Source organism: Dryobates pubescens, chromosome Z (genome assembly GCF_014839835.1).
Source record: "Dryobates pubescens isolate bDryPub1 chromosome Z, bDryPub1.pri, whole genome shotgun sequence".
In the NCBI taxonomy this organism is placed as follows: domain Eukaryota; kingdom Metazoa; phylum Chordata; class Aves; order Piciformes; family Picidae; genus Dryobates; species Dryobates pubescens.
This window is the reverse complement of record NC_071657.1, coordinates 119,570,028-119,594,716: the sequence shown is the minus strand read 5'-3', so window position 1 is coordinate 119,594,716 and position 24,689 is coordinate 119,570,028. Positions and strand designations below refer to the sequence as shown.

Below are 24,689 nucleotides of genomic sequence, written 5' to 3'. Positions count from 1 at the left end.
CAAAAAATCTAAAGACCCAGAGGACTGAAGTGGTTTGCCTGCCTCCGTGCTCAGAACATCCATGATATAGATCTACTTCTGGATTTCGACCTCCCAATGGGATGTAGCATCTCCATGCTGCAGGGATGTGCCTACACTGCATCTAGGGTGGGATGGCATCCTATGGAAGAAAGGTTTTTCTGAATTTCAGCCTTAAATCTGTCATGTTTTACTGAGCTTGCATGCTTTACTGGACTGCTCCATGTCCAGATGGAGATAGGTGACCCTCAGGGGCCTGTACTTGGACCAGTGCTGTTCAATACCTTCATCAATGATATAAACAGCAGGGTTGAGTGTTCCCTCAGCAAGTCTGCAGATGAGAACAAGCTGAGTGATGTGGTTTATAAGACTGAAGGATGGGATCCATCCGGAGGGACCTGGGCAGGCTGGAGGTGGGCTCAGGAGAACCTCATGAGGTTCAATAAGGTAAAGTCCAAGATCCTGCACTTTGGTCAGGGCAATCCTTAATATCACTCCAGCCTGGGGGATGATTAAATTGAGAGCAGCCCTGAAGGAAAGGACTTGGGGGTGCTGGTGCATGAGAAGCTGAACAGGAGCCATCAATGGGCACTTTAAGACCAGAAGACAAACTGCATCCTGGGCTGCATCCAAAGCACCCTGGTCAGCAGGTTGAAAGAGGTGATCCTGCCACTCTACTTTCCTCTGATGAGACCTCATCTGAAGTACTGCATGCAGCTCTGGACCTAGACCTGCTGGAGAGGGTCCAGAGGAGGGCCACAAAGATGATCAAGGGGCTGGAACATCTCCTATAAAGACAGGCTGGTAGAGTTGGGGCTGTTCAGCATGGAGAAGAGAAGGCTCTGGAAAGACCTTATATCTACATTACAGTATCTGAAGAAGACCTGCAGGAAGGCTGGGGAAGGACTGTTTAGAATGGTTTGTGGTGACAGGACAAGGAGCAATGGTTTGAAACTGGAGCAGGGTAGATTTAGGTTGGGCATCAGGAGGAAGTTCTTCACAATGACAGTGATGTAATACTGGAATAGGTTGCCCAGGGATGTGGTTGAGGTCCTGTCCCTTTAGACATTCAAGATCAGACATGCTGTGGCCCTGGGCAGCCTGATCTAGTTGGAGGTGTACCTGCTGACTGCAGTGGGATTGGACAAGATGATCTCTGAGGGTCCCTTACAGCCTGATGCAATCTGCAAAGGTGTGTGAAATAGATGCTGGTCCTGGAGGCTCTTATAATGGGCATGGTACATGAGGCTGAAGGGTAGGACTCATTCCTGATGGCATGTCGTGATTGACAGCCAGAAGAAGAGCCACCAGCATGCTCAGGTGGCCAAGAAGGCCAACAGAATCCTGGTTTGGATCAGCAATAGTGTGGCCAGGCAGGACTTGAGTAGGGATTGTCTCCACTGGGAAGTGGTGAGGCCTCGCCTTGAGTACTGCATTCAGCTTTGGGCTTCTTACTCCAAGAAGGATATTGAGGTGCTGGAGCATATCCAGAGAAGGGCAATGAAGCTGGTGAAGAGTTTGGAGCACAAGTCTGGTAAGGAGAGGCTGAGGCATCTGGGGTCATTTAGCCTGGAGAAAAGTAGGCTGAGGGGAGACCTTTTGGCTCTCTCCAGCTAGCTGAAAGGAGGCTGGAGCCAGGCAGGAGTTGGTCTCTTCTCCCAAAGAACAAGTGATAGGGTGAGAGGAAACATCCTCAAGTTGTGCCAGGTTTAGGCTGGTCATGAAGGAAAATGTCTTCCCCAAGAGGGAAGCACTGGAAGAAGCTGCCCAGGGCAGTGGTAGTCTCCATTCCTGGAGGGACTTGAAAGCTGTGTAGATGTGGTGCTGCGGGACATGGCTTAGTGGTGGATTTGGCAGTGTTGGATTAATGTTTGGACCTGATGATCTGAAAGGTCTCTTCCAATCAAAATGGTTCTATGTTTTTGAACTTCTCTGATGCTCCAGACTGGTTTGGTGACAGCAGAAGGAACAGACTGCAAGGACTGGGTGGGGACAGGAGAACAGAGACAGACTTTAAAACTGCACTTGAACTTCTGGATGGCAGAGCTGTGTGCAGGTCTCTCTCTCTGTGTCCCATTGCACATCCCTCACATTTGGAGTCCAGTCCTCCAGTACTACACTTCCCGAGGGCTGCAGATGCGATGTAGCAGAGGCAGACCAAGGGGATTTGTGCTCACTGAGGCAAATGAGGCTCCCTTTTCCCCTCACCCTGCCCATTTAGGGATCAATCAGAGCATACCAGGGGACTCTTCCTGCCCAAACTCCCAAAATTTCCTTCCAAAAAGGCCTTGGCATGCATAAAGATCTCAGCTTAGATATTACAGAGCGTGGATAATACCACTTCAGACTTCCATGCTCCCACTCATGTCTCCTTTCTAATCCACCCCAGAAGATGCTGGGATTTTCCCCACTGTTTTAACAGGGGCATCAGTAGAGTGGACTGCTGCAAAGAAAGTCTCCCCATCATGGTGACTTCCTCCAAGGAACAGGGTAGATATGAAGATTGTTGCTTACTCTTTCTCCTTTCACACCTGGGAAGCCTTTGAGACCCTGCAAGAACATAAAAGAGGATGTGAAGATAAACACTAGCAGGGAGAAGGTGTTAGCAAAGAGCAGATTTGCCTCCAAGGATGGGCTTCACCATGGAGAAGCTGCTGGTAGGACAGCAGAAGAGCCTCTACTTTTCTTTCCTTCCCCCTGAGAAGCGAATCACAGATTTGCAGAAAGAAAATTTAGCTTTAAGCTTCTGCCCAGCTTTGGGTCTTGGGCAAATCTCAGAATCTCTTAGCAGATGTATTAATTTAGCCAACCTCCCCCATTTTGCCAACCATGGACTGTGATTTTTGTAGCCTTAGCATTAAAGAGAAGCAGTCCCCCCCTTCTCAGAGGACTTAGGGGAAGGGTTGCTCCCAGGGGGCTCCTGCTAGGTGGAGATGATGGGGATCTCCAGTTGTGCCCCAGCATAGGTCAGAGTCCCTGGAGACAGACCTAGGGTAGGAACCACATCTGGGTAGCTGACAAGCTCAGGTGGTCATCTCAGTTGTAACCCCCAGCACTGGGGACTGGTGACGCCCCATGGATATGTGGTGGGCACCTTCCACCTGCAGAACTGGCAGCTTATCAGAGGGGTGGACATGGACAGGATGGACAAGGAGGAGTTGGAGCACAGACATTTCCCAAAGGGCACAAGACCTTTGCCATCTCTGTGTGCCTTGCACTGCTGCTCTGACCACTGAGACACATCGTCTTGCAAGCCCTCATGGTATAAGGGTCATCTTCAGATGATTTGATCCCAGGGTGGCACCTAGTACTGCAACCATCCTTGGCCTTTTGAGGAACTTCATAAAGGCCCAAAGAGATTAACTCCATGAGAGCTAACAGCCTAATAAATAAAAAGGTCTTCATGAAAATACTGGCTGGGATCTGTCAGCCAAACAAGAGTCAGACAAGGCCAAAAGCAATTGTCCTCTGCATGGCACCTCACATCTCACAGCTGTCTAAAGGATTTACACTCACTTGTCCCAACAAAAGGTTGGAAGTCAGGTTTCCAGTTTCCATTTATCACTGAAAGCATCACCCCATTTCATTTTGCTCACTGCTCATGGGGATTTTGCCAGCCCTTGCTCCACTGTTGTCCATGCCTTAGAATCATCCCTTCATGCTATTTTAATACTCACCATCATGCCAGTGGGACCCCGGAGTCCCACGATGCCCTCATCACCCTGTTAGGAAGGAGAAGGATAGTGATGTCTACCAGCAAAGAGAACTGCAACATGCACAGTTCCTAGCTCTGCAAACCACCTCACTGAGGACAATGGGAACTAAACATGCAGAAGCCCAGATGCTTGAAGGAGTTGCCCAAACTCCATCAGGATTAGATCATCATGGAATTTTCCTGGTTAGAAAAGACCTCTAAGACCATAAAATTCAAATATCATCTAACTCTACCAAATGTTGTGCTAAATCATGTGCCCCAGCATCATGTCTCTGCCTCTTTTAAAAACACCTCTAGGGTTGTGGATTCACCCACCTCCCTTAAGGAGCCTATGGATCTTGATCAAAGAAACTAAAGACCTTGAGACCATCCACATGTCACTGCTAGTAGACACTGCAGCATTTAAAGAGTAATGCCTTGGTCAAATTGAAGCTTCACGCTTCAGCTACTTCTCCATCCCTGAGGTGCAGTTGTGAGGTGATCTGCACCTGGTTTAGCATGATATAAATCACTCCAGAAAGATGTCTCCCTCCTCTCTTGGTATAGAGAGGCCCTGGTAGGACTAGCTCAGAAGCAGCTGAAAAGTTGCCCAGAGAAGTTGTGGATATTTCATCCCTGGAAGTGTGTAAGACCAGGCTGGATGAGGCTTTGAGTAACCTGCTCTAGTAAGAGGTGTCCCTGCCCATGGCAGGAGCATTCCAAGTCAGGCCATTTTATGATTCTGTGAGGCTGGATGAACTCATGTGTCTGTCCCCAAGATGTACTTACATCCAACAAGGGACAGAGGTCTGAGATGTTCCTGAGACCTGTTCTTCCCCCTGATTTGAGGGCTCAGTAGCTTTTCTGAACCTTTGTGACTCATTGCTGAACATGATTTCAGCAGGGCTCACATTCTGCATGAGGAATTCACCTGGAATTCCTATCATTTACTTCCAGAAAAAAAAAGAAAAAGAAGCCACAGCTCAACTGCTCAGCAGTAATTTGTGCCTTTGGAGACCAATACGAGCCTTATCTCCATGCCTGGTTGTGGTGTCCAGATGGTGCAGGCCGTGTTCAAAATCTCCCTTCAAGTGTGCTGTTGGCTGTCTACAAACCTTGCTAGCTGTATTGGTGTCTATGGAGTCCTTTTATGACCTCCCTGGAGGTGTTCATGGCCAGGCTGGATCAAGCCTTGAGCAACCTGGTCTAGTGGGCCAGGTGTTCCTGCCCATAGCAGGGAGCTAGACATAGCAGCTGGACCTAGACAGTCCCATCCAACCTAAACCAGTCTATGATTCTATGACCTTCCTAGGTATCACAGTATCACAGTATCACAGTAACTAAGGTTAGAAGAGACCCCAAGGATCATCAAGTCCAACCTGTTCCAACAGACCTCACAACTAGATCATGGCACCAAGTGCCATGTAGGTAGATCCTACAACATTCATCTGCTTTTAAGATGTCTAGACATCATCCTGCAAGGCCAAATTTAGACCTCTAATTTAAACCCAATGTCATCTGAACTTCTGTGATTCACTTTAGATTTATGCTGGAGTCAGAAGAGCAGGAACATTATTTCATCATTTCCTTCAGATAATGAAGCTTGAGCAAGGTTTACACTGGACCTTTCACAGCTTTTGACACTCTCATTAAGTGTTTTGTCTCAGGGGCTTCACTGAACAGTTCTGCTGGCAGATGGGGACTTTGTCTAAATGGATCGTGGAATAAAACCAGTTTATTTGTGGAACAGCCACAGAAGCTGCAAATTGAAACATGGCCTCTGATTATGACTCAAGAGGGTCTCCCTGAGGTCTTTGCCAGGAGGAACCCAAAGCTTCTCAGCAGCATAAGGAAAAATGCATGCTGCTGCTCCAAGGATGATGGGAGCTGGCTTCCCTGTGCCGGGTCGACAGGAGGGAAGAGAGGAATGAGGATACAAATGCTGGAGGTAGATTTCTGAAAGAATGAGCTTGCAGGTAGAAACATTGAATGGCTTGAGTTGGAAGGGACCTTAAAGCTCATCTATTTCCATCCCACTGACATGGGCAGAGACACCTCCCACTAGATCAGGTTGCTCAAAGACTCCTCCAGCCCAGCCTTAAGCACTTCCAGGGATGAGACATCAACAGCTTCTCTGGGCAACCTGTTCCAGTGTCTCACCACCCTCAGAGTAAAGCACTTATTCCTAATGTCCAACCTAAATGTAACCTGATCTAGTAAGCAGCATCCCCAGAGCATACAAAACCCAAGGTGGTTCCCCACAAAGATGATAGGATTCAGACACACAGATGTAGAGGTGTAGATATGAGAGTGGTGAAGCCCTGGAATGGGTTGTCCAGGGAGGTCCTCTCCAGGTCCTCCCTCCCTGGAGGTGTTTAAGACCAGGCTGGACGAGGTTCTGGCTGGCCTGATCTAGTGTGGGGTGTCCCTGCCCATGGCAGGGGGGTTGGAACTAGATGATCCTTCTGGTCCCTTCCAACCCTGACTGATACTATGATACTATGAAATTGCCTTCAACTCTCCCATCTAGCCAGTGAAGCTATAGCAAACAGTCAATTGGGCAAGATTCCCTTGGCCATGCAGTAGGCCAGTGTTGCCTGCAGGGCTTGAGGGTATCTAATTACAGAGGAGATGCTAATTGCAACCTGTGGGCAGATTCTGGTCAGTGCCAGCTCCAGCTGAGTATAGCAATGTCTGCCACCTCCAAAATGTGACTGGTGAGAAATTAAGGAGAGCTCTGAAAACAGCCCTCTAGGCATCTTCTAAGATGGGTAAGATGGAGGTGGAGGTAATAAAGCTGCCTCCAAAAGAGGGTAGGCTGCAAGAAGCTGAGCCAAGAGTATCTGCTCTGCCCCAATGAGGCTGCATCTGGAGTGCAGTGTCCAGTTCTGTGCTCTCCAGTTCAAGAGAGGCAGGGAAGTACTGGGAGGAGTCCAGTGGAGGTCTACAAAGATGCTGAGGGAACTGGAGCAACTGCCCAAAGAGGTTGTGGAGTCTCCTTCTCTGAAGAGATTCCAAACCCTCCTGGACATTGTGATGAAGCCTTGAAGCAGCCTGGTCTAGTGGAAGGTGTCCTTGCCAATGCCAAGGGGATTGGAACTAGATGATCTTTAAGGTCCCTTCTAACCCCAACCATACTACGAATCTATGAATCCTAGGCCACCTGCTGTGGGTGACCCTGCTTTAGCAAGAGGGTTCAACTAGGTGATCTCCAGAGGTCCCTTCCAACCCCCACCATGCTGGGTTTCTGTGACGTATGGAGGAACCTACCCGAGGGCCAGGCAGTCCGTGAGGACCTCTTGGGCCAGCTGCTCCAACACCAATTTCTCCCTGCAGAACAGAGAACCCCAGAAGTCTTGTTTGAAGCAAGGACACCTCATCAAATGAGTGCTGATTAGTTTGGCCATGGCACAGAAAGAGTCAGGAGACTGACTTTCTGCTGTACTTTGTGGAGGATGCTCCCGCAACCATAGGGAAGGAGGGCATGGGAGTGAAAGGATGAAGTGACAGCAGTGGGCTGTGTCTTTGCCACCCCAAGATCTCAACACTTACCTTGTTGCCTTTGGGTCCAGGTGTCCCAGGATTCCCCTGTAGGACAAGGAAAATAAAACAGAAGGAAGGACTTTACTTTGAAATTCTCTTTTGTCCCAGTTCTCCAATATGATGAAAGCACACCCAGCTCAGGTCCCAGGGCCTCAGCCTCTCCCCCAGAAGACACAGGGACAATGCATAAAAGTCACCTCTTTTCCTGGGGATCCTGGTGGTCCCCTGGGCCCAGGAAATCCATTCTGACCTCTCTTCCCACGCTCCCCCTTGAAGAAAAAAAAATCCTCTAATGAGGAGAACATCCTGGTGGGAAAGGTCCTGCTTTCCCCCATCCAGACAGAGTAGAAGCTGGTAGAAGCTGGTGCCCCCAGGTGTTCCCTGTACTGGCAGCAAGCAGGAGGAAGTCTCCTCATTGGATCTCTTGTTGAAGAGAGAGCACTCCAGCTTCATCAAGACCCTCAGTTTAGGCACATTTCTGTCCTCTGCCTCCACCCACCCAGCTAAACTTCCACATCTCTACAATGAGATCCATTGCTTCCTCTGCTCTCAGGGGCTAGTGACCCCAAAACCCACTCCTGACATCTCCTGGAGACCTGAATAGGTGGGGGCTTCACCCACAGAGAACACCTTGTAGACAGTCTCAATAGGGCCACTGTTCCCACCATGAGGAGGCCAATGCAATACGTGCTGACCTGTCACTGTACACCACCTACCTTCTGTCCTGGCATCCCAGCCAGACCTGGAGGCCCTCTGTCCCCCTGTGACCCAGGGGTTCCAGCATTGCCACGAATGCCCTGGATGCCCTCAGCTCCTGGAGGTCCTGGGGCCCCTGGCTCACCCTGTTGAGTGAATCACAAGGAATTGGGATCTTAAGTGGGCTTAACTGCCTCCCCCACACACAAAGGTCTTGGAGAAAGCCTGAGGTGTCTCCTGGAATTTACACAACCAGTATATAGAACTGGGAACACCCCCTTCAGCCCTGGGCAATAAGAGAGGTTCTAAGGCTGGAGAAAGAACTGAACCATAGCTTGCTAAGCAGGAAGCCACTACCTGTAAGATCTTCAGAGCTCTCTGGTGAATTCAAACCCTGCAGATCTGCAATATCCCAAGGGATCACAGAAACATATCCCTGCTGACACCACAAATCCCTGGATGCTTTTTTCACAGCCCTACTTCAGAGCCTGATCTAGCTGAAGATGTCCCTGCTCATTGCAGGGGTTGGGACTAGATGGCCTTTAAAGGTTCCTTCCAAACCAAACCATTCTCTGATTCTATGATATTTATCATCCAGACCTCACCCACAGGAGCACACTGAGTTCTCCCTCTGTCCCAGGGCCATGTTCCTGCCTTCCCAGACTGGGTCTGGCTTTGGTGCTTTATCTTTGTACTTGCAGCCAGTTCCATGCTCCACACCCATCAGTGGAAAGCATGAAATACAAAGATTCCTCAAAACCCAAGTGAAATCCTCCGTAGAAGAGAAGAAAGGCTTACCTTAAGTCCAGGTGGCCCAGCCTGACCAACAGGACCTCTTAACCCAACTCCTGGTTCTCCCTGTGAAGAGAAGGTGGTGAGGAACAATCAAGATCATTCCTTCCTTTCCCTGTGGAGCCCATCAAAACAAGATCTTGCTTCCTGCTGCTCCCTGGACACCCAACTGAAGTCCCCTCAGAACTGATCCTACCTTGAAGGTTTCTACAGAGCCCTCTCTGACTACCACATCTCCTCTAGATGATGTGAGGTCTTATCTGACCTGGCAAGACAAAGCTGCTGAGAACATTTCAATAGCTTTAGAAGAGAAGAAGCTGGGTTGCAGGAACATTACTGGGGATGGTATCAGCAGACTGTGGGGAGACCCTCATCTTCTGGCATAACTCATTTCTAAGGTAGGTGTCTTGTCTACATAAGACCACTGGAGTTCCTTCCTAGTCAACAGAGAGATGCTAGGTCCTCAGCAAGTGACTGGCCACACTGAGCCCACATCTTAGAAGGTTATCTGGAGAGGGAGAACAGGTGACAAAGCTCTCACAGTGTATGAAGAGACATCTCTGACTATGGCACCAACATTGTTCTTTACCTTCTGACCGTTTTCACCTCTGTCTCCTTTGGTGCCCTACAAAATAAAGAGAGAGTTACCAGGAGGTCATGTGAAGTACTACCTCAGGGTAACCCTCAACAAGAGCAAAGGTTTCCAGTTTGCCTATTGCCTTTGGCAGCATGGAGCAACTGGTCCCCCTCTGACCTCCACCTCTTCTCCCCACAGAATGTAGGCAGTAGCTGCATGACTAGGGGACAGTCAAATACCCTAACACAGAGCCACACTGCTCCCAGGAAGGAGATGGAGTACTGGCTTGAGCCAGCAGATTTTGACTTTCATGTGGCAATCTCCGGTGCTGGATTTGAGCCACGTACATAGTATTGCTGTCCTACTGCAGCTGCTGATCCTGACTCCACAGCTCACCTTCTCTCCAGGTTCTCCTGTCTCTCCAGGCTGTCCCTGCAAGACAAAACCCATCCATCTTTGAGCCACCTCCTCCACCTCCCTCTGTTCTCATGCTGTCATGTGCCCCCAGGATGCTCCACCACACAGATGATAGCCCATGCCAAGTTCCCCTTCTCCACTGGGCTGTGCCTTTTAACAACAATGTTTGTCTGCCTTTCTTCTGAATGCTTGGGTTCCACCACCCCAGATCTACCATTTTGTACCTATAAATCAGGACCATAGAATGTCTTACATTGGAAGGGACCTTAAAGATCATCTAATCCCAATCCCCTGGCATGGGCAGGGACACCTCCCAGTAGATCAGTTTGCTCAATTTTTCATCCAGCCTGGTCTTACACAGTTCCGGGGATGAGGCATGGAAGTATTTAGAATAGAATGTTTTAGGTTGGAAAGGACCTTTAAAGGTCATCTAGCCCAATCTCCCTGCAGTGGGGTCTCCCACAGACCCTGAACATCCTCTCCATCCGCACATTTCCCAGCTGTCTCTCCCCTCCCAGATCCTCTTAGCACAGAGAGCCTTCTCCTGGTCTCAGAGGCTCAGGTCAGAAGAAATCTCTTGATACCTTTTCTCCTTTGTCTCCACGGATTCCCAGAGCTCCTATTTCTCCCTGGAAAACAACAGTCTGATAATCACAGAATGACTGGGGTTGGAAGGGACACCTGGAGATCATCTAGTCCCACCACCCCCACCAAATCAGGTTCACCCACAGCAAGTTGCACAGGATGGCATTCAGGTGAGCTGTGAATGACTCCAGAGATGGGAGACTCCACCACCTCTCCTGGCACCTGTTCCAGGGCTCCATCACTCTTTAATTTAAGACATTCCTTTTCATGTTATGTTCAAGTTTGTGCCTGTTACCTCTTCTCCTCTCACTAGACACCACTGAAGAAAGACTGGTCCTATCCTCCTGACACCCACTCTGGGAGTATTTATCAGCATGAAGATCCCTCCTCAGTCATCTTCAGGCTTTCTTCACAAGAGAGATGTTCCAGTTCCCTCACCTTCATAGCCCTTTGCTGTACTCTCTCTGAAGCAGTTTCCTGTCTTTCTTGAACCAGGAAGCCCAGAACTGGACACAATACTCCAGATGAGGTCTCCCCAGTGCAGAGTAAAGGGGGAGGAGTTACCTCTCTTGACCTGCTGGCCACACTCTTCTTCGTGCATCCCAGGCCTTCTCAGGCACAAGAACACATTGCTGTTGTCCACCAGGACTCCCAGGTGTTTTTCCACAGAGCTGCTTTCCAGCAGGAAACCCTTCACATCTGCATTACCACAAGAAATACTTCTTTCCCTCTTTGGACCAGATGGGTGCTACCCTCGCTCCTGCATTAGCTTTTAGCAAACACCTGTGAAGGACCCCTCATTTCCACCACTTGCATTCCTCGACCTCTCTGCACTCAGCCTTTCTCTTCTGAGCAGCAGAAACACAGAGAGAGAGAGAATGAATTGTGGAGGAAGAACCTGATGTCAGTGGTAAACTAAGGGTCTTCCTGTCCCAGGAGACTGCAGGTGTTAAAGAAACCATGAGTTTGAGAGAGAAAAAAAGCTATCAAGGATCTTCAAAACAAAACCCATGCATGGATCAATCAGTGATGAAAGATTCAAGCCTTAAATTTTTGCTCATTATCAATGGCCAAAACTGTTGATTGCTACCTCTTGGACTGTCTGTCTTGGCCAACTTTCACCCATGATTGCTCAGCCTCCAAATGAGATTGCTTTGGGAGATGGATCATTACTATGACATTTCCCTGGGATGAAACAAAAGCACTGACCTTTGGACCAGGGGAAAGTGGATCTTCTGGGCCAGTTTGCTCCTTCTGGAAGACATAGAAAATGCACATGTAGAATGGAGCTGGGATGTAGCACAACAGGAGAAGGGACCAGTTGCATCCTACATTAAGAGGAGCACAGTGTGAATGCTGTACCCTAATTCTCCTTGAAGCAAGGAGGGCCTGGATGTGCCTTGGATCAAAATAAAACACCCCACTTTTGGCAGTGGTACAGATGACCCACATTAACCCTGGATCTTTATGGAGTTGTTTAATTAGGGAAAACTTCTTCCCTTAAAGGGTTTTCAAGGCCTGGAACAGGCTGCCCAGGGCAATGGTAGAGTCCCCATGCCTGGAAGGATTTCAAAGCTGTGTAGATGTGCTGCTGAGGCACCTGGGTTAGTGGTGACTTGGCAGTGCTGAGTTAATGGTTGAACTTGATGATCTTGGTCTCTTCCAACCAAAACAATTCTATAATTCCATTCTGTGTGTTTGAGAACACCTTTGTATGCATGCTTCACTCACTGTGGATCCAGACAGTGATTTCCTTGCTCCTGGGGCACCAGGGAGATGAACCTGTGACAGAACCAAGAAGGAAGGTTCACCATTTTCTCATGGATCACGCCAAGGGCTCTGCTCTTGCACACAGGCAAGGTTGAAGCTGCCGCCATGAAATGGGGTCTTTACCATGTGTTTCTTGTGCTCAGATGATCTCCTTGCTCTAACTTGTGTTGGGAGTGCAGAGCCATCAGCTGAATTCATATTTTCCTGCAGAAAGGAAACAGCATCCCACTGAACACCAAATATTATCTTATGTCATTATTATAATATATGCAACATATAATTATAGAGGCTACAAAGATGTTGAAGGGCCTGGAGCATCTCTGTGAGAAGAGAAAGTTGGAGCCCTGGAGCAGGCTGTCCAGAGATGTCGTGGAGTCTCCCTCTCTGCAGAGATTCCAAACCCTACACACTGACAGGCTCTAAATTGCTGCTGCTCTTTAGCAGAAATCCATGTTCAATTCATGGACGTTTGGCTAGCATCACAAGGCAGTGAAGCCCATGGGTTGCCAAGACCTCAATGAGGTTTTGAAGGTGACCCATTGGCATGAGATCTCATAAAGCTGCTATTTACTGGGGTGGTGGGAAATTGCAGGGGGTAATAACTCTCCTTCCCTCTGCAATTCCTCTGCAATTTTGGCAGTTTCCTGCTCAAAGGTGCCAGCAATCAGGCACCTCAAAGAAAAGTTGAGAGGGGGCTGCTTTCTAAAGGAATTATTTACTGACGGCAGCTGGCAGTGTGAAAATGAAAGGCAAAGAGAGAAGGGAAAGAAAGAACAAATCAGATTAGGGCAGGAAAGAAAAACATGGAAATAAAAAGGGGAGGAAAAAAAATATTCCTGCAGAAAAAAAAATGGCAGAGAAAAGAAAGAAATAGAAAAGTCACATTATCAAAGTGTGGTGGGGGTTGGGAGAAGCCTCTGGAGATCATCCAGTCCAGCTCCCTTGCTAAAGCAGGGTCACTCAAAGCGGGTTGTCCAGGATTCCAGTGTCGAAGCAGGTTTGGAATCTCTCCACAGAAGGAGACTCCACAACCTCTCTGGGCAGCCTGCTCCAGGGCTCCACCACTCTCATGTTAAAAAAGCTTTATCTCAGGTTTGGGTGGAATGTCCTGGATTCTAGTATGTGCCCCTTGTCCTATCACTGGGCACCACTGAAAAGAGTCTGGCCCCATCCTCTTGCCCCCACCCTTTAGCTCTTGCTGAGCGTTAAGAAGATCCCATCTCAGGCTCAACAGCCCCAGGGTTCTCAGATTTTCCTCCTCACAGACATGCTCTGTGCCCCTCAGCATCTTTGTAGCCTCTGCTGGACACTCTTCAGCAGTTCCCTGTCTGTCTTGAGTCATGGAGGCCAGAAAGGGACCAAATACTCCAGCTGTGGCCTCACTAGTGCAGAGTAGAGGGGGAGGAGAACCTGCTTTCACCTGTTGGCCACACTCTCCTTAATTCCTTAATGCACCCCTGGAGTCTGTTGGCCTTCTTGGCCATGGGGGCACATTGCTGGCTCACAGTTAACTAAAAGGCCAAGGAGCTATCAGTGAGGAAAACTTGAGTGGCTGTGGATTTATCCACATGAGACAACCAGAGGCATTTATCTAAAGTAACTCCAAAAATTAGTAAGCTTAACTGCAGGGGAGCTGGGAGTTGGAGAAGGCAGGAATTGGCTGTTTTGGTCCTGTAACACCAAAGAAGTGACTCATGCATGGAAAGAGCAACCAGCCACTGCTTCTCACACCAGCATGTGTGCCTGGGCTGATCCTGCATCTCTATCAGTTGATTTGCTTCTCCCATTAACTTCTGTCAGACAGAAATTGCACCTCTGAGATGAAGCTCTTGGGCTATTACAGGCTGCCCATCTCTAGGGTCTCATGAACCTTTTAACAGGTAAAATGTGTGATTACAGCTCCTGCTGATGGGAAAACAACCAGCTCCATTTCACTCTCTTCCCATCACTCTCTGATGAGTTCACTTTGGCTGCAGAAGCACCAATGATGAGAAGATGCAGGATATGCTGCAGAGAAGGAGGGGCAGCTCCTGTGTTCCTACCTGTGGACCACACTTTTCTCTCTTCCTGAGGGGAGACCTCTTTGCTCTCTACAATTCCCTACAAGAAGGTTGGAGTGAGATGGGGATGGTCTCTTCTCCCTAGTATCCCGTGACAGAATGAGAGGAAATGGCCTCAAATTGTGACAGAGGAGGTTTAGGTTGCATATTAGGAAAAATTCCATTACTGAAAGAATGGTCAGGCATTGGAACAGGCTGCCCAGGGAGGTGGTGGAGTCACCATCTCTAGAGGTGTTTAAGAAACGTGTGGACATGGCACTTTGGTTCATGGTGGTCTTAGGTTGATGGCTGGACTCTATGATCTTGGAGGTCTTTTCCAGCTGAAACAATTTTATGATTCAGAAGATTTACACCAAATGCAACTGAGGAAAAGACCCTTGGGGTGCAGAACCCATTGTGCTGAGGAGGGGCCTTGAAGTGACCTAAAACACTTCATAGAGTCATAGAATGGCTTATGTTGGAAAGGATCTTTAAAAGCCATGGAGTCCAACCCTCTTGCAGCCTGTAGGAACAACTTCAGCTAGAGTAGGTTGCTCAGAGCTGTCAAATAAATGGTTCCAGGGATGGGGCATCTACCTGCTCTCTCAGAAACCTGGGCCAGTGTCTCACCGCCCTCATCATAACAAACTTCTTCCTTCTTTCTAGTCTAATCTCCCTCTTTCAGTTTCAAATTATCCCCCCTTGTCCTGTCACCACAGGCCCTGCTAAATAGCCTGTCCCCAGCTTTCTTACAGCCCTTCTTTAAGAACTGAGAGTCCAGAAGAATGTCCCTCTATGCAGTCCTTCTGGCAGCTGTTCCAACTTTACAAGCACCTCAGCTGAAGGTGCTCTCATTGGATATGAGAGCAGGAAGGATGGTGTTCCAGAGGTCCCTTCCAACCCCTACTGCTCTGTGATTCTGTAATCTTCTGTGGTCGCAGATCTCTCTCCAGCTGAACCATTTCCAGTCAAGGGAAATGGAGAAACAAAGCTGGTGGATGCTCATGGCACAGGGCCCCATTTCCAGAGCTACAGCTTGCACACATAGAGGTGTGTGTGGGGTATGTGTGTCCCTGCCTTTGTGCCGGGAGCCCTCTCGTGGCTACTGCCACATCATTTCTTCCAGCTTCATGATTCAGTGTGGTGTTAGTTTGGACGGCCAGCCAAAAGACAGGTAAAGTGATGGGAGAAGAAGCAAGGGCTGAGCACACTCCCTAAATCAGCATGAAGTTTCCTCCCTCAGGGACTCCTCAGTCTGAGCTCTCCTCTCATTGCTGTTCCTAGAAATATCCTTGCTAATGCTGTTCCCAGAAGTAAATCTGCCTGCAGCTCCAAGCAAGCATCCAAGGAGTTTTGGGGTTTCTTCTGAAAGCAGATTGATCTCTTGTCTTTGACTATTTGGAACAGGCTGCCCAAGGAAGTGGTGGAGTCCCCAACCCTGAAAGGATAGAAAAGCTGTGTAGATGCAAAGGAGGTATAGAACTTGATGATCTCCATAAAATCATTCTATGATTTTATGATGTGGTGCTGAGGGATATGGTTTAGTGGTGACCTGTCAGTGCTGGGTTAATGGTTGAACTCAAACTCAAAGGTCTTTTCCAACTAAATTGCACCTATGATTCTGTTTCCTCTGGGACAGTCACCTTGGCACAGCTGATGCACAAAGGCAAATTACAATTTGTTCATGTCAGTGAGTCTTTAAAAAGGAGAAAATCTCCAAATTCCTCATTAGACCCCAAAATCATCTTCCTTAAGGGACTCAGACTCTGCACTCCAGAGTTGGTCTCAGGAGGTTACATGCCAGGATCATAGAATAATAGAATCATTTTGGTTGGAAAAAACCTTCAAGGTCAAGTCCAGCCATCAACCCAACACCACTGCAGCCATTAAGCAATGTCCCAGAATGCCATGTCCACAAGTTTCTTGGCTGCTTCCAGGGATGTTGACTCCACCACCTCCCTGGGCAGCCTGTTCCAGTGCCTGACCACTCTTGCAGTACAGAAATTTTTCCTAATATCCAACCTAAACCTCTCCTAGTGCAACTTGAAGGCCATTTCCTCTTGCCCTAGATGTAAAAGACTAACAGTGTGCAGGGAAATTTGAGGGTCTGTGGACATCCTGGACATTCTGAGGCATCTGTGGGTTGTACCTAGAAATCCCTTTCTGGCATTTGCACTGTCCCTGGAGTATGTTCCTGGGCTCAGTGGGCTTCCCACTTCTCGGTATGTAAATGATGAGGCTGGCCATCAGCCTCTTGCCCAGGGCCTGTATCTGAGCAGTGACGTCCTCTGGGGATCTGTGGGTAGCTGCCCCAGGACATAGAGCACTGGGTGGGAGATGTGCATTCCAGTCTATCACTTATCTCCACACTGGTCTACTGCCCAGGACTGCTGGGTAGGACATACGTGGATAGTGTCCTGGTTTGGTGGTCCTTTCACTCTCTCCTCCACGGACTCAAGAAGCTCCATGGACTGGTTTCTTTGTAGATCATCTTCTGGGTGTAGTGGGAGCACAGACAAGCCCTGCAAAGTGACAGCACAGTCTCACTAATTATCAGAGCAGAAGATGGAAAGCAAGACCCTTTTCCAAGTTCTGACATTGAATCGTGCAGAGATCACAGAACCTCAGTTTCACAGAATGCTGGAAGTTGGAAGGGAGTGCTGGAGACAATCTAGCCCAACCCCAGTGTTAAGCAGAATCACCCAGAGCAGGTTGCCTCAAATCATGTCCAGGTGGGTTTGGAATCTCTCCAGAGAAGAAGCCTCCTCAACCTCTGGGAAGCTGGACAAAATGCTCAGGATGTGGCCTCATTAGGGCAGAGTCAAGGGGGAGGAGAACATTCCTCAACCTGCTGGCCACACTCTTCTTCATGCACCCCAAGACACCTGGGCCATGTGGACACATTGCTGCCTTATGGTGAACTTGTCCACCGCCACTCCCAAATCCTTTCTCTGTGGAGCTGCTTTCCAGCCAGTCAAGCCCCTACATGTAGTGGTGCAAGGGATTATTCCTCCCCAGGTGCAGGACCCTATGCTTGCCCCTGCTGAACTTCATGAGGTTCCTCTCCACCCAACTCTCCAGCTTGTCCAAGTCTCTCTGAATGGCAGCACAGCCTGATGCGGTGTCAGCTACTTGAAGATCCTTAACCTTTCCCCAACTTTGCTTTTCACTTTGTTCAAACAGGGGCAAAAACCACAGAACTGAGGCAGTTTGTCCAATCAGGCTCTGAGAAATGTGACTCCTTTGCATCTGCTAATTCAGCACAAACAGAAAAGTGACTCGACATCACTGAACAGGCATCTACATACGCTGCTGAGAGAAGCGTTTGTCCCCCTGGAGTCTATCGCCTGCCTTCTTTCCTCAGATGTTTTCTCCAAGGACCCAGAAGGGTTTCCTAGGGACTGGGACTCAGGTTCAGAACCACCAGAAGATGGACCCTGCAAAGACCAATGAAGTCAAGACTTCATCTAAAATAGTCAGGACATCATCTACAATACACACCAGTGTTTATTCAATGGCATGGTCAGACACAGCAGGACAAGGCTGGAGAGCCAAGGTGCCAAGGCCTTTCTTGCATCTTAGAACCACAGAATTGGTTTTGGTTGGAAAAGATCTCTAAGATCATCAAGTCCAAACATTAGCCTAACACTGCCATGGCCATTAAACCATATCCTGAAGGACACGGGCCCAGAACTTCTTACTTGGGAAGTGCTGACAAAGATGGTCTGGAGCAGACTGCAAAGCTCTGCTGTGGATCAGAGAGATGCTTTGACCCCCTTTATTCTCCGGTTGAAGTTCTCTGGCCTAGATGAGCAAAGAGATCCCCAATCCACCTCACGGTCCAATCATCTAACCACTTTTCTTGAGTTTCTTGTTATGGGAGATGGTATCAAAAGCCTTGCTGAAGTCAAAGTAGATGACATCCACTGCTCTCCTTTCATCTGTCCATTTGGTCATGCACAGAGGAAGATAAAATCATCAGGAGCTGGCTCCAAACACCCCCCTAGCTCTTGTGCTCCAGTTCAATACAACATTTCCTACCAGTGACCTGTGAGGGTTTATGGAGAATGAATCACTTCTTGGATGTCATAAAAAGAGGGTGAGAGTAGTCCCACCACAGCTGCAGGCACTGTTTCCTGGGCTATCACTTATCAGTGCTATGACAGGCAAATCAACATTCATGACTCCTCCAGCAGCTATGAGAAGTGCCCTAGATACAGAAGATGCACCTGGATTACAGCCTTCAAGCGAGGAGAAATTGCAGAACAAGTTCAAGACATAACCAACATGAGGATGGCTAGAAACCAGCCCAGTCTGTGCTGATGTTTGGCTCGGAAGACAAGAAGAAGTTGTGGTTGGGTGAAAAGGGAGGGAAGATCAGCAGGAGGCATCACTAGAGCATGGACTGGAAGCTCACAAGCAGCCACTACTCAGATGGACAGATCTATATAGCTACACTTCCTCTGCTCTGCTGTTTGTTTTCACCTTAAGGAGTCCTCCAGACACTGTCACCCGAAACTGAGCCTCCAGCTCCAGGCTCTCTGCTTCTTCTGTCAACTCAGTGCTCGCCAGGCCATCATGAGCAGTAACAAACACCAGTGAATCCTGTGACATCAACAAAAGTGGATTAGTGTGGAGATAACAAACATGATCTCCCAGGATTCTGATGGATTATTTCTCCCTGATGTCCCATCCCTTCAGCATGCTCTGTCCCACCCAGTGCTGTTTCTGAACCAGGATGGAGTGAGTAGTCAGCAATTCCCTGCTGGCCAACTCCAAACTTTCCTTCCAAGCTACACCTGGCTCTCTGGCATCCCTCTTGATTTTGAGGCCACCTCTGAGATTGCTTCTTGAGCTTTCAGCTGTTTTGCTCTCCTTGCACACCCAACACTCCAACAACCCCCAGCCCTCAAAGGGTACAAGGAGGCTGATGGCTTTGGAGGATGGTTTCCATCTACCTCTGTCAACAACAGTTGACTGATTCCTTTATTTCCACTGGGGAAAAAGACAAGAGTGCTTTGAAATCATAGAATGCTTTGGATTGGAAGTGACCTTTAAAGGTCACCTAGTTCAAGCCCAGTGTAGTCCCATCAGTTTAACCTGAAGATCCAAGATCCCATTGCAAGCCCTTACTTTCTTCCAGCTTAACTGTTTCTTATAGTGGCCACAGTCATCATAAACTGCTTGATAAAAGAGGTGAGCCTGAAACCTTCAACGATTCATTTCTATCTGTCTCCCATTTCCTTTGAGGTCTCTCTGCCCCCTGAAGATGACAATACTCACACTGTGCTCGGTGGCATGCAGAGCTCCCTGTGTTCTCCTAGAGGTCTTGCTAGCTCTGGAATCACTCAGCTGTTGCACCAACCCATCCAGCCCATCTCGCAGGAGTGCATTGGAGAGGTCTTTCAGCAGTGCCAGCTGCAAACAGTGGAGACCATTAAGGAGGCAGCAGCCCAGTGCCACACTCCTTTTCCTGACACATGACAGTGCAAGTGCAGCCACCTCAAAACAATAACTGATGCATTTCCAGTGGAGCTCACAGGGCACCTGGTGAAGAGATGTGCTCCAACAGCCAATGGCCAATTTAAAGAGAGGTGTCTATGGTTTGGACGTCTAGGAGAACACTGATGGTGCTTGCTAAAGAACAAATCTTATGAGTGGTGGCTGAAGAAACTGGGGTTGTTCATCCTAGAGAAAAGGAGGCTGAGGGGAGACCTTTCAGCTCCCTACAACTCCCTGAAAGGAGGTTGGAGCCAGATGAGGGTCAGGCTCTTCCCCCACATAACAAGCAAGAGGACAAGAGAGAACAGCCTGAAGTTGCACCAGGGAAGGTTTAGGCTGGACACTGGGAACAACTTCCTCACAGAAAGGGCTGTCAAGCCCTGAAACAGAGTGCCCAGGGAAGGGATGCAATCACCACTCCTGGAGGACTTTAAAAGATTTGTAGATGTGGTGCTGAGGGCCATGGTTTAGTAGTGACCTGGCTGTGCTGGGTTAATGGTTGGACTGGATTGATGGTTGGACTCAATCATCTTAAAGGTCTTTTCTGACCAAAATGATTCTGTGATTCTATCCTAAATAAAACCCCTAGAACTGACCATATCAGTTAATCCTTTACCTACTTCCATCATATCTCCAGAGCTTACAGGAAGGAGCTGAAGATAATTAGCACAACTATGAAGTACCTGCAGCAGATACTAAAAGCTGAGCTTCACCACACTTTCTGTTCGTGATGGTTGTCTTGAGAGTGGAGGTGTGGCCACCAGCCTAGCACTGTTGTATTGTAGAGTGGTATTATTTGTATTACAAGTAAGGAACTGCATAGGGTGGACTTTGAGCTGAACAGGACACACAGCATGATCAGAGCACCCAGAGGGCTGTGTGGCTCTCCTCTTGCTGACTGTAGATGACCCCTCACTGGAAGTGTTCAAGGCCATGTTGGACAGAGCCTTGAGAAACCTGGTCTAGTGAAAGGTGTCCCTGGCCATGGCAGGGCGGGTTGGAACTAGATGATACTTAGGTCCCTTTCAACCCAAACCATTCTAGGATGATTTGGTTTTGCAGACCCATTGCCAACCCAGGTGGCAGCACCAAGTTCTTAAAGGGTATTTGCCAAGTCTCAATGTCACATGGGCATCAAAGCCACCGCCTACGCCAAAACAAAGCAGCAGGAAAGCCATCCAAGAAGCATTTAAATATATAAACATCTTATTGGAAGAAAGGTCAAAGCATTACCTACCTTGATACCATTTGCTTCAAAAAACCCCTCCAGATCCTGCAAGAGAAAAGACAGATCAGAACTTCTCATGTCTCCAGCCCAGGAAGGTGGTCCTGCAGGTGGCTGATGCTAAGCCTGGGGACACACAGGGTACCCTCTGCCATCCCAACACCAGACAGAGAAAGAGGTGTTTTGAATATTAATATATTCTATAATTTTTATTTTATTTACCTTCATTTCCACTCCTTTGCCTGGTGGACCAGGTTCTCCCTTCAAATGAACAAGAACAACTCATTAAGTCATTATTCTTGATGATCAGCAAGAGGAGCTCTGAGGAGAAGCAGGAGTCATGTATCTGGTCCCTACTCTTCTACCAGTGCATGCTTCAACCCCCAGAAAAATCCCCATTGGCAAAGAGAGGGGATTTGAATCCCACCCTGCTCAATGGGCTCCTTCAGTCCTCCACTGCAGTGCTCCAGGCTTGGGGAAGAGTGGGTAGAAACTGTTCAACAGAGAAGGACCTGGGAGTGTTGGTTGACACATGAACCAGTGTATGGCCAAGGAGGCCCACAGCATCCTCTTTGGACCAGCAATAGTGTGACCAGCAGGACCAGAGCAGGGATTTTCCCCTTGTACTCAGCACTAGTGAAGCCACACCTCGAGTGCTGGATTCACTTTTGGAACCCTCAGACCAAGAAGGACATTGAGGTGCTGGAGCATGTCCAGAGAAGGGCAACAAAGCTGGTGAAGAGTCTGAAGAACATATCTGGTGAGGAACAGCTGAGGTACCTGGGGTTGTTGAGCTTTGAGAAAAGGAGGCTGAGGGGAGACATTCTTGCTTTCTACAGCTCCCTGAAAGGAGGTTGGAGCCAGCTGGTGTTTGCTTCTCCTCCCAAGGAACAGTAACAAAACAAGAGGAAATGGCCTCAAGTTGCACTGCAGGACATTAGAAGAATCTTCTTCACTGAGAGGGTTTTCAAATACTGTAATGCCCTGGAGGTGTTTAAAAGCCCCAGAGATGTGGAACTGGGGGATGTGGTTTAGCACCAGACTTGGTAGAGTTAGAGAATGGTTGGACCTGATGACCTTAAGAATCTTTTCCAACTGAAGCGATTGCGTGATTTGACACAGTTCCTGGCTGCATTTCTTAGGACCAGCCAGGACCACAGCTGAGCATGTGCATCATTAATATGACATTTGGGTGAGAGCTTTGCACCTCTGCTCCCTTTCTTGGCCATGCACACCATGTCAAAAAGCAGAGTTTTGAGGCCCCTTCAGTGCCACAATGCTTCAGTTCTGTTATAGCTGCGCAGAGGTGCAAGAAGGAGGATGGTCGAAGTGCCATCATGGCTGTCAGTCCTTACTGGAGGTGTCATGGCATCGGTGGCCATCCTTACTGCTACACACAATCCTTACTGCTACACACAGTTTGGGTTAAATATCTCCAGTGGGCTGAACTCCCAACAGTAAACTGCATAGATGAGCTGTCTATCTGTGTTCTGTCATAGAAGAAATGGTCTCAAGTTGTGCCTAAACCTCAAGGAGAAGTTTAGGCTAGACATTAGAAACAATTTCTTCCCAAAAAGGATTGTCAAGCCTTGGACCAGCCTGCCCAGGGCAGTGGTGGAGTCCCCATCCCTGCAGGGATTTCAAAGCCATCTGGAGTGGTGCTGAGGGACATGGTTTAGTGGCGACCTGGCAGTGCTGGGTTACCTGTTGAACTCAATGATCTCAAAGGCCTTTTCCAACCAAAACAATTCTATGATTGTATGATCTGTCTTTGCCTGGCTCTTTGACTCTTTGCAGGTGAGTAATCTTGGCTCAGCACCACAGTTGAAACCACAGAAGAGCTGCAATGGCTTGAGAGGTTCAGTGCTGGAGTGAGGAACATCTCTTGAGGTGGGGGCTGACTTGCCTCTCTGATGAGCTTCATTTCACTGAAATCCGGTTTTGCTGTTGACAGATTCCGGTGGAATGAAGGGCACCAGAAAGGTCCTGATGGGGTTGCATCTCCATGCCAACCTCTGCTGGGATAAAGAAGGTGCAGTGTGGGGTGCAGTGGCTGAACTGGCTATGTGTAGGGCACATCCTCCTACCTGAATGTTTGAATCTGGTTAATCAAGTTGGAGGACTACAGCATCACTGTGACCACAAGTTTGTGAGCCCAACTTCTTAGGGGGTCACAACAGATCCAAGATGGATGCTCTTTCCCTCTGGCCAGCAGAACACAATGGCACTGTCACAAAGATGTCTTCATGCATTCAGGACATACCTTTGGGCCTGGAGGACCTCTTTCACCTTTCAAGCCATCCATCCCATGATGTCCCTGTAATGCATCAGGAACAGGTTAGTTCTTTGTTCCCCCTGAAATTCCCACTGCAGAAGGTGGTTTCATCACATATTGTGGCATTCTTGCGCACTATCCCATACTGGCTCCAGACTAACAACACCTGGACAAGCTGGAAGGCTGGGCAGAGAGGAATCTCATGAAGTTCAACAAGGGCAAACGTAGGGTCCTGTACCTGGGAGGCAATAACCCCCTGCAGCAGTACAGGTTGGGGGTTGACCTGCTGGAAAGCAGCTCTGCAGAGGAGGAACTTGGAGTGCTGATGGGCAAGTTTACCGTAAGACAGCCACATGCCCCCATGGCCAAGAAGGTAAATGATGTCCTAAGGGCATGAAGAAGAGTGTGGCCAGCAGGTCAAAGGAGGTTCTCCTTCCCCAGTTCTGCTCTCCCCAGTTCAAGACAGACAGGGAACTACTGGAGAGTCCAGCAGAGGCTGCAAGGGTGCTGAGGGCCCTGAAGCATCTCTGTGAGGAGGAAATGCTGAGACACCTGGGGCTGCTTAGCCTGGAGAAAAGCAGCCTGAGAGGGGATCTACTCAATGCTCAGCAAGAGCTAAAGGGTGTGGGGCAAGGGCATGGGGCCAGACTCCTTTCAGTGCTGCCCAGCACCAAGGCAAGTCTTCCCTCTCTCAACTTCTCTTTAGTGATTGCCTTACGTCCTTTCCAGGCTGTCCTGTATTGCCTTTTATCCCTTGCTCTCCAGGCCATCCTGGGAGTCCATGTGGACCCTGCAAGAAAGGATTTGGAGAAGCAGTCAGAAACAGAACACATCCTGCAGTTAAAAAAACCCTAAGCTAAGCAAACCCAATAAATGCTACCCTCTACTATGATTTTTCACCCAGGAAAGAAATATTTGCACATGGATGTTTCCAAGCAGGGATTCCTGTTGGGATGGAGAAGGAAGTCCTCTCCTCTTGCACTTCCCAGGAGTCCCTGGGCAGCAGCAGAGCAGCATTTCTTGATGTCCCACCACTCACCTGAGCAGAAAGTTATAATATTAATAGTAATAATTACCCTGATTCCTCTCTCTCCTGGTACTCCAGGAACACCATCTTCTCCCTAAATGAGAGGAGTAAGAGCTTTTAAAAGCTTACTTCCATCAGGCTGAACCTTAGAATCACAGAATTGTTTTGGTTGGAAGAGGCCTTTAAGACCATGAAGCTCCTATTTTGATCCAGTACTGCCAAGATCCAACCACTTCCATCGATGATACTAATTTTACTGCATTTATACCTGGAAGACCCAGTGTGAGGAAAGAGAATCAGGTCCACCTACCATTCCAGTACTTCTAAAGCAGGTGAGATCTCCTCTTTGGAACTGCATAAAGCTTGGAAAATGAGGATGGAGGCAATCTTCTGTTCATCTGTGATGTTTTAAATCGGGGGTGGGGTTTTAGAACAGTCCCATTAATGAAGTAAACTGGGCAGAAGGATTAGGGTGACAGTAGAATATTCTCATTTAGGAGAAAAATGAGGTTGGTTCTACCAAATCTCA

The 24,689-nt window shown here is 48.5% G+C and overlaps 1 protein-coding gene across 1 annotated transcript in view; it reads right to left on the bottom strand.

Annotated features, from left to right (window-relative positions):
* LOC104300065 (collagen alpha-1(VII) chain-like) overlaps nucleotides 1-24,689 on the bottom strand; it is a 142,318-nt gene that overhangs the window by 40,004 nt on the left and 77,625 nt on the right. Inside the window, exons 42-61 of the mRNA XM_054177846.1 lie at nucleotides 24,210-24,254; nucleotides 23,852-23,923; nucleotides 23,122-23,175; nucleotides 21,081-21,119; nucleotides 20,871-20,906; nucleotides 18,617-18,736; nucleotides 17,440-17,568; nucleotides 16,537-16,653; nucleotides 12,216-12,296; nucleotides 12,054-12,104; nucleotides 10,322-10,417; nucleotides 9,717-9,752; nucleotides 9,333-9,368; nucleotides 8,750-8,809; nucleotides 7,972-8,097; nucleotides 7,453-7,524; nucleotides 7,265-7,300; nucleotides 6,983-7,042; nucleotides 3,696-3,740; nucleotides 2,533-2,568 (exon numbers count right to left, since the gene is read on the bottom strand). Of these exons, the coding sequence (XP_054033821.1) occupies nucleotides 2,533-2,568; nucleotides 3,696-3,740; nucleotides 6,983-7,042; nucleotides 7,265-7,300; nucleotides 7,453-7,524; nucleotides 7,972-8,097; nucleotides 8,750-8,809; nucleotides 9,333-9,368; nucleotides 9,717-9,752; nucleotides 10,322-10,417; nucleotides 12,054-12,104; nucleotides 12,216-12,296; nucleotides 16,537-16,653; nucleotides 17,440-17,568; nucleotides 18,617-18,736; nucleotides 20,871-20,906; nucleotides 21,081-21,119; nucleotides 23,122-23,175; nucleotides 23,852-23,923; nucleotides 24,210-24,254 (1,347 nt within the window). The remainder of the gene's footprint in view (nucleotides 1-2,532; nucleotides 2,569-3,695; nucleotides 3,741-6,982; nucleotides 7,043-7,264; nucleotides 7,301-7,452; nucleotides 7,525-7,971; nucleotides 8,098-8,749; nucleotides 8,810-9,332; nucleotides 9,369-9,716; nucleotides 9,753-10,321; nucleotides 10,418-12,053; nucleotides 12,105-12,215; nucleotides 12,297-16,536; nucleotides 16,654-17,439; nucleotides 17,569-18,616; nucleotides 18,737-20,870; nucleotides 20,907-21,080; nucleotides 21,120-23,121; nucleotides 23,176-23,851; nucleotides 23,924-24,209; nucleotides 24,255-24,689) is intronic.